This window comes from Megascapheus bottae, chromosome 31 (genome assembly GCF_031878675.1).
Source record: "Megascapheus bottae isolate mThoBot1 chromosome 31, mThoBot2.hap1, whole genome shotgun sequence".
NCBI classification, from domain to species: domain Eukaryota; kingdom Metazoa; phylum Chordata; class Mammalia; order Rodentia; family Geomyidae; genus Megascapheus; species Megascapheus bottae.
In genome coordinates this window covers 7,995,003-8,004,363 of record NC_143539.1, presented here as the reverse complement: position 1 = coordinate 8,004,363, position 9,361 = coordinate 7,995,003, and the positions used below count along the sequence as shown (strand labels likewise).

At 45.7% G+C, this 9,361-nt stretch overlaps 1 protein-coding gene across 1 annotated transcript; it reads right to left on the bottom strand.

Annotated features, from left to right (window-relative positions):
• Positions 1-3,251: 3,251 nt before the first annotated feature.
• Positions 3,252-7,905, bottom strand: LOC150043922 (endogenous retrovirus group K member 10 Gag polyprotein-like). The gene is made up of 3 exons (XM_090322540.1): positions 7,060-7,905; positions 4,086-4,202; positions 3,252-3,389 (listed from the first exon to the last, which is right to left on the bottom strand). The coding sequence occupies exons 1-3, from the start codon at positions 7,903-7,905 to the stop codon at positions 3,252-3,254; spliced, it is 1,101 nt and encodes a 366-aa protein (XP_090178666.1).
• Between the last annotated feature and the right edge of the window lie 1,456 nt (positions 7,906-9,361).

Sequence of the window (9,361 nt, the reverse complement as noted above, 5' to 3'; positions counted from 1 at the left end):
TTATTCTTCCCTAACTGAAACTTTGTTCTACTTTAACCATTACCCATTATCAACCCTTATCCTCCACTATTCTGCTGAATCCAGTGAACTCAAGGTTTAGATTATACATATATCTTGGAGCATGGCTTTCTATGCTTGGCTTATTTTTGTCAGCCATGGGACTTAAACTCAAGGTCTGGGTGCTGTCTCTGGAGATGTCAGGACTTTCCTCCCCAGGTTGGCTTTAAACAGGGATCCTCAGTTCTCGGCCTTCTGAGTAGCTAGGATTACAGACATGAGCCACTGGTGCCCAGTGCCTGGCTTATATACTGTCTCTCTCCCTTCCCCCCCTCTATATATGTATACACACATATTCACATACATGTATATATACATATATATATAAAACATCGCATACTACACTGTGTGCACATGTCCTGGAGATTAAAATTTAGGGCCTAGGCTCTGTCTGAGCTTTTTACTCAAGACTAGTGCTCTGGACAGAAATCCATTTCGTTTTTTTTTTTAATATTAATTAAATCTAAGATTCTGATGGAATGTCCTTGTCTAGGCTGGCTTTGAACGGCAGTCCTCAGATCTCAGCATCCTGAGCAGCTAGGATTACAGGTGTGAGCCACTGGTGCCAGGCTTGGACTGCAGCTTATGTATATTCTATGAATGTTAATTTCCTGTTATGTCATTGTAGTAGGGGAAGCCGGACAAAAAGGCTTCCTTAACATTTTTAGAAGTCTGACATGAATTCAATATAAATGAAAACAAGTGATTTCTCTTAGCTACTAAGTTTCTGTGTCTTTTGTTCTTCAGAACTTGACTTAGTCTTCATGTTATTCCAAGGATATCCTGGTGTGAGATAGGGAAAGGCTGGAGAACAGCTTATCCTTAGAAAATACAAACAAGGCCAATGGTTTCAAATTTAGAAATGATTTCTTTTTATTTAGTATCTTTCACGCTACAAACTTAACATGCTAAAAAAGGGAACAACATATACAGGAAGCACAATATTCTCTGCCTCTACCAAGACATTTAGTATTAAAACCTTGGTTATGTATCCATCTAAAACTTTTGTTCATATAAACATACACATGTGTGCTGGCTTCAGCTGCACCCCCCCCCCCCGAGACTCATACTTCCAATTAACCACTAGAAAATGGGACGTGCTGCTGTGGTGCTGGAGCCAGCTGGCAACATGGCGGGATTCCTGATCTAGGGGATGAGGATGATAAGAAAAATACAAACAGATGGGGGTCAGGAGGTCTATAGTTTAAGACTGTAGCCTCATTTATTTCTAGTTCCAATGTTTATACTCTCTTTAAAGCAGGAAACTGCCAGGGGTTACATTCCTGAACAAGAAAGCCAGGAAGTGTTACAATACTGCTGCTACAGCTCAAAGTTTGAAAGCATGTTCATCATGATAACAGCTCATCTCCTTGTGTGCTTCGCTCAAATCACTAGTGCAGGTCCAAGGGTAAGAGTGCCCTAGCACTCGGCTCCCAATATCTCCCCTGTCTTTATTTTTGCCAGTCCTGGGCCTTGAACTCAGGGCCTGAGCATTGTCCTTGGACTTTCTCAAGGCTAGTGCTCTACCACTTGAGCCACAGCACCACTTCCAGCTTTTTTCTATGTATGTGGTACCGAGGAATCGAACCTGGGTCTTCATGCATGCTAGGCAAGCACTTTAACCACTAGGCCCAACTCCCGGCCCCCCTGGCTTTATTTTAAAAGAAGCGAATCCGCCTGTCTTAGGTTGGGTGGATCGCTGACTCTGCCTTACCCGTCATGGGGAACTTCTTCAGATCAAGCTGAAGGCCCTGTCTTAGGTTGGTCAGAGCGCATCCCCGCTTTACCCGTCTCTGGCTGCGATTCCTCTCAGGGGAAACTCGTTCATCTGGAGCTTGATTTTGTGAAGTTGACCTGCAAGGTTTAGCAATGAATTTTGCAAGATGTTTACTACACAAGGTAGGCAAATTACTAAAAGCAACATTCCTGAACCAACAGAGGCCATCAGCAAGCCTTTTATGTTATTCAAGGAGGGAACACAGGGCTGAAACTGTTCAAACAACTCTTGGGCAGTCACTGTTATCTCCACGTCAAGTGATGGCACCGGTTCAAGTCCAATAACTTGGCTACGAAGCTGAAACAAATCTAGAGACAAGTTTGTGTGATGCCAAATTCCATTTAAGTGGGCCACAATCCATCCCCAGGAATAAGCAGATCCATTATACATATGAGGTGTAATGCAAATAAAATGGAACCCAGCCTGGCAATAGACCCTCTGAAGAGTCTGCAGTGAGCGAACTCCCTCCCTGAGAAGGATTATATAACACTTTAGATAAGAGTCATATAACGCTTCAAGTCTCTGTTCCCCTCTATCATCCACCCTGCCCGGCAGTGGTAAAGCCCAGGTAGTGTTATGGGCTAAATGATTCACATGTTGGGCAGTGTGAACACCTGTGAAGGCTACAGTGGCAGCTGCAGCAGTAGCTGCTAAGGAAATAAAAGCTAGAATACCAGCTACTATTAAGCCAATAAACCACACTAGGTCTTTCAATTGTTGTAAAACCAAGATACCAGAATTTTCATCCCAGGGCACAGACATATTCACAGGTAACATAATAAAAGGTGGTTGTTTAACAATAACAGAGGCAGCTAATCCACTATACGTACAATTTGTAAAAGAACAATGATCACATGTTACATTAAATGGTGTAGAATCAATGGATATGTGAAAAGGCCTGTACATAATGGCAAAAGGAGGAGAAACACAGCTCATAATGTTCTTTTGGTAGCGGAGCTGGGCCAGGTCACATTACCAAGGGCCACTGCAACCATCCATGCTTGATGTTGAGGGCGACCATTCATCCACCACAGTCCAGGATTAAAACGCTGGGTAGAACTGGCCCCTGACCAGTCTTGTAGTTGTGAAGAAGTCCCAGCAACGTTGATAATAAAAGGCTGTTCATGTCTGCAGTTCACAGGGTGGAGTTCGCCTGTGGACTCCACCACTTGAGCTGTATTGACACATCGGGGAATCATATAAGAGGGGGTTAGATTGGCAGGAAGGGGACTTCCTGCTGGCAAGTAGTCAACCCCATGGTGTAAGCTTGTCCTTGATCTGGCACCCATATCCAGTGATGGATAGACCGCATCTCAGCACATCCTGGGATGGACTCATTGTCCTGAAGTTTGAAGCACAGGGGGTGCCAACCCCGGAAACAGAGAAGTTACCCGTTTGAATATGTTGAATAAACGGATCAGAAGCAGCCCCACATGTTGATGGGTTGACATACACGAATAACGCAGGTCTCTCCCACGTTGCAGGATGCACCACCATCACTCCCCACAATCTGAACATAGCGTTCAGGCAGCCAGCGGGCGTCATCATTTTCCTCCTGCAAAAAAACACATACATGTCCTCGACCCCATGTCAGAACTGGATCGGGCACGTGCCAAGCACTGGTTAGGGGATCCTTTCACTTTACTAGGGCAAAAGCACATTGCTCTTTTTTTCCCAGAATCTTTGAGCCACAGATAAATTTGAGTCCAAAATTTAAAAATTGTAGTGAGAGAGACAATGTTTAGTAGCAACGGGGGTGGCCAAGATAAAATTAGAATAGGTCTAATAGTAACATGAACATATTTTAATTGGCCAAATGAAGAAATATGTGTGACATCCATCTGCCAAATGTGATCAGATAATAGACCCTGTGGATTCAAACTTATATGAGGAACCGGTAAGAAAGGCACACTGTTGGAGCAAGTTTTAATTATGTCGTACCACTTCTCGAGATAATTTAAACTATTTTGATGATGGATGGCACGTGACTGCTTTGCAAATTCAGTCTGGGTTAAGTAAACTCTGGTGGCCGAGTCAGTAACCACATTGCCCTCACTTAGTGGGCCAGGAAGATATGTATGAGCTCAAACAAAGCCAAAAAAAACAAGGGTTATTTGGGGAATGAAGTAAAGCTCGTATGTGGTAGAATTGGATCTGAATGTTGGAGTCAGAGGTCCCAATAAAAGGAACAGTTTCTATGACTTGAAGAGCAGGAATTACATATTGACTGAGTATAACTTAAAGGACTCACTTTGTAATAGGACAAGTGCCCATTAAACAGCCTGCAATTCCACCTCTTGGGCGGAGGAAAAAACTCATACAACAAGATTGGGTTGCTCCATTCCATTAGAAGATCCATCTGTGAAAGCTAAAACAGAAGAAGGCAAAGGCGAGGCCTGCACTATGGAGGGAAAAAGAAATGTACGGGATGCAGCAAACTGGAGAAGTTAATTAGCCCAAGCAATGGCCCAAGAATCACAATGGGCGAATAGCCAATCTTATTGTTGTAAAAAATATGGAACAAAAATAAAATGAGGTTCCTGGCATAAATATTTGCAGGAATCCACTCGGCACATATTCACATTCACTATCGTGGCCACTAACTCATAATAAGGGGTCAGCACTTTGCTGGGTGTCGATGGCAAACAGAGCCATAAAAGCAGGCTATTCTGCCATAACACAGCACTTGGGGAATGAGAAGTCGAAAAATGTAATGAATAATCACAATAGTTCACATGCAGCTGAGAAAGTGCATCCTCTACAATTTGAATAGCCTTCCTGGCTTCAGGAGTCAAGTGGCAGGAGGATGTAGGGTCTGAATTTCCCATTAAGAGATCAAAACGGGCTTTTAACTCTGCAGTAGATAGTTTTAGATAAGGTTAGAGCCAGTTTACATCCCCCAAGAATTGTTGAAAATCATGCAGAATACTTAAGTGTGAAGTTTTGAAGCTTATTTTTTGACTTATAAAATGAGGGCCCAATATGTAAATAGGGGGTGGGGGGGAGGGGGGGTGTTCCTGAACCTTTTCAGCTGCTATGAGGCCAAAATGGCTTAGATTTTCCTTTAATTGTCCAAAAGCTTGTTGCACGATAGTAGGATCAGAATGAGCCAACAAAATATTATTCATATAATAAACAAAATAAACAGAAGAAAATTTTTTGTGGGTGGAAGAAATGGCTCTGGCTACAAACCTTTGACGTAAATTTGCCATGCCCTGCGGGAGCACAAGCCAATGATACCCATTTATGGGTTCTTTAAAATTAATGGAGGGGACACTAAAGGCAGAACGCTTACAGTCTTGAGGCACCAGGGGTATAGTATAAAAGCAATCTTTTAAATCTATAATTTTGTAAGTAGTCGCATTTACTTTTCTTAAATCTTGTAACAGCCTCCATTTACCTGATTTTTTCTTTACAACAAAAATTGGAGAATTCCATGGAGAGTTGGAAGGGGTTAGGTGCCCCAAATCCAGCTGTTCCTGCACTAGCTGTTGAGCTGCAATGACTTTTTTTTATGGCGTGAGGGGCAGGACAAACAGCAACCCCCGTCAAAAATACCCCAATCCCTGTCTCAATGGGCGAAGTTGGGGTTGGAGGGGGGCTCTTGCCCTCCCCGTTGTGCTCAACCCAGTCCCCCAGAAGGGAGACCTTGATCAAACAGTTGCTTAGTAACTGCAGCACTAGGACTGAACATATACACTCACATTTTTTCCATATCACAACCCCATAGATTAATTGGCAAATAATCCAGGACAAACGGCTGAAAATAACCAGAGTGCCCTTCCTCATCTCTCCAAGCAAGAATCACACTGCTCTGCTGTGGGTCACTGCATGCCCAATCCCTTGCAGGAAGTCATAGAGGTTGTTAGAGGCCATTGGGTGGGTCAGTGTTTCTTAGATATTAGACACGCCCGCTCCTGTGTCTAATATTCCTTTAAAGGGCTTTTCTTGTATAAATATAGTCATCTCAGGCCTCTCTTGTTTTATGCTCTGTACCCAGTAGAGGTCAGAGGATCCAAATCCTCTGTGTCTACGTGGGGCGGAGGAATTAGCAGTCCCCACGGGCAGTAAGGGTACCAGCACTAACTGCAATTCTCTGTCCTGCTGGGATGGATATCACATGCCTTGGAGCAGAGGCCATGACCTTGATTTCACCAGTATAGGCCTGGTCAATTATGTGTAATTTGTATGCCTTTAAGGGCTGAGCTGCTATCCCCTAGCAGCAATCCAACTGCTCCTGCTCCTGAGGGGAGGGGGCCAAAAACCCCCATGGGGAGAGCTAATAATCCCCATCTCTGGGGTCAGTACTGTAGAGGTGGAGGAAGAGAGGTCCAATCCTGCGCTGCCTGGGGTAGCGCGGAAGAGGTTGGAGACTGATTTTGGGGGGCTGTTAGAGGGTAAACTTGGGGCTGGAAAGAGGGAGGGACTGCCCCATAATTTTATGGGGCCAGGGGTTGGCCCCTTTTCCAGTTTGCCGAAATCGGGCAGCCATTGCTGTCTCTTACTGACTTGCAATATCTAGCCCAGTGCTTTCCTTTACCACAGCGTGGACATGTGCCAGGTTGAGTTTCTTTCCCTAGCTTGGCCTGGTGTGGGCATTGTGCCACCTGATGTCCCATTTGTCCACAAGAAAAGCAACTTCCCAGGAGTCCAGCAGCCCGAGGATGCCGCTTGCCCTTATATCCTTTTTGAGGGTATTTTAGAAATTCAGCAACAGTCTTTCCTTGAAGAGCGGCAGCTAATGTGAGGCCCAGTATATAAGAGGGTCCTATGTTCGCACACAGTCTAATATAATCTGTGATTTCTCCCTTATCCTTAAAGGGTCTGATGGCTGCCTGACAGAAAATGTTGGCATTATCATAGGCTTTTTGTTGAATTAGAAATCTACGTAACTCCTCATTTTGCACTAGGCGATGTGCGGCCTCCATTAATCGAGACACAAATTCCTGATAAGGTTCCTCTGGCCCCTGTCTAATTTCAGCTAGATCCACAGTATGGTTAGATTTTGGTAATTTTCTCCAGGCCCGTTTTGCCGCCATATTGATTTGATTATAAGCTTCCAGTGGGTATCCCAACTGGTCACTGATGTTTATATAAGCTCCCTCTCCTACCAATTGATCAAATGTATAAGGCAGGTTCCATGCTGTGTTTACTCTAGCTGTATCTCGACATTGCTCAGTAAAGTCTGTTTTCCATAATAAGTAATCTCCCCAACTAAGACATGCTCTGGCAAGCTGCTTCCAGTCATCTGGGCAGAAGTGATCAGTATACATGGCCTCCAATATTTCTTGAGTAAACGGGGCAGTTGGTCCATACTGGGAGCAGGCACTCTTGAAGTCCCGTAATTGTTTAAAAGAAATAGGTGGGTGCTGTGGATCGACCACAGTGGGAAAATATCGAAACCCTGAAATATATTCCCCGTTCTCAGCGGCCTGAACCAGGCTCTGCTGCAGCGGGCTGAGCCTGGTTGGTCTGCCTGTCCTGGGAAATTCGTTGCTGGCACCTTTGGGCAGCCGGGAAGGTTGAAGAGGAGGCTGGGGGTCATATTTATTCTTTACTTTGGGGAGGGCTCCCAGCTCTATTTCTACCTCCGATAACTTGCGTAAAATTTCTTTAAGCAATCCCTCCATGGTAGCCAGCTTATCCTCCTTGCTGTCCAGATCTGAATGCTCACGCTCAGCATCTCCTGGCTGTGGTTCCCTTTGTAAAGCCTCCTTCACACTCTCTGGGGCTGCGGCCTCGGGGTTTTCCTCTGAGGGGTGTTTGAGTTCATCACTCAATTTAACAAGATCGGGGCGAGCGTCCAAACAATCTCTCACTAATTTCCACAGGATAACAGCATCGCAGGGGGTCTGAGGAGGGCCATTTGCATGATGATGCCCCTGCATGCTTTTGCCGACCTTTAGCCAGGTTTCTAAGTCCAGGGATCCCCCCTCGGGAAACCACGGGCACACTTGGTCGATAAACCGAAAGAAGCGTTCGAGCTGCCCTTGCCCCACCCGCACTCCGCGGGTATCCAGCGTTACTTTAAGGCTCTGCACATAGAGCTGGCGGCCATTACCTCGCCCCATTATGTCTCACTCCCGACTATCCACCCTCCAGCCCTCTCCCTTCCTGAGCACGAGCCACTCACCCCAGCCGGGGTCCCCTACCGCGGTCCCAGGTTTGCAGCTCCCTGTTCGGGTGCCACTTGCCCGAGCCAGCCGGCCACAAGGTGAGATTCCTGATGTAGGGGGTGAGGATGGTGAAGGTCCAGTGCCCCAATCTTAGGGTCCGTGATCCAAGGAACGAGTCCTCCACAAAAGCGGAAGTTAAACAGAGTTCGATTCCGCGCCCGGCACGGAGAATCCCGCCGACTGGTCGGAGGGAAAGAGACAGCCCGCCTCCTCTCACAGGCTACCAGCCCGGTGGTTGGGCGTGGCCACACACAGGTGGCCAATGGAAGCGCAACCTACTTGAGTGACAGCTGGGACAGCCACTGACACGTTAGCTGTTTGAGCTGACCTATCGTCTCGCAGGGCTTCTGGCTCACTGCTCAGAGGACTCAGGAGAGGGAGGGAGCTTCCTGGCAGGGGAAGGGGGCAGGGGGCAGAGCAGTTCTGGTTACTCCAGCTGGTTCTACTGGTTTTGTAATCTGAGCTCTGTTATCAGGGAATTTACAGCCCCCAGCTTGAGTCAAGTACTCCTTTGTCAGGAAAATGCCTGTAGGGGATGGGAGAGAGGTGGCCAAGGGGCCTCTCTGTATTTAGGGGAACTCCAGTAAGGGATCCTTCCAAGGATGAGAAGAAAAACACAAGAAACAGATAAGGTTTGGAGGTCTACAGTTTAAGACTGCAGCCTCAGACTGTAGCTTAAGACTGCAGCTTCATTTATTTCTAGTTCCAGTCTTATACACTCTGTTAAAAACAGGCAACTGCCAGGGGTTTCATTCGTACAAAACAGTTAAACAGATCAGTTAAACAAGAAGCGATAAAGCCAGGAAGTTTCACAATACTGGCGACACAGCTCAAAGCATGGCATCTCAGCCACACCCAGCAGCATCTGTGACTCCTATCTCCCAATTAACCTATAGAAAAACGGGAAGTGGGGTTTGGCTCAAAGATAAGGCAGTAGCCTAGAGCTGAAGAGCTCAAGGACAATGCCCAGGCCCAGGGGTAGGGCAATAGCCTAGAGCTGTAGAGCTCAGAGACACATCCATGTCACCAGCCCCATGACCCACACCAAAAAGAAAAAGAAAAATACGTAAAAGATTGAATCATATCTACTGTCTCATGTAAGTGAGTAAAAACATTTGGTCTAGGGTAAGGTCAAAAGGAGCTGAATTCTAATATGTAGGAATGCTTTTGATATATTGAGTGAAAGCAGCCCATTTGCATAATGTACGTTTCTATTATATATTTGTATATGTGTGTGTATATTTGTGTGTATACACATACACACCTGTATTTTTTATTATGGAGGTAATATAGAGGCTACAGTTACATGAGCCAGATGGTAGGTGCATTACTTCTCACACATTGATACCCC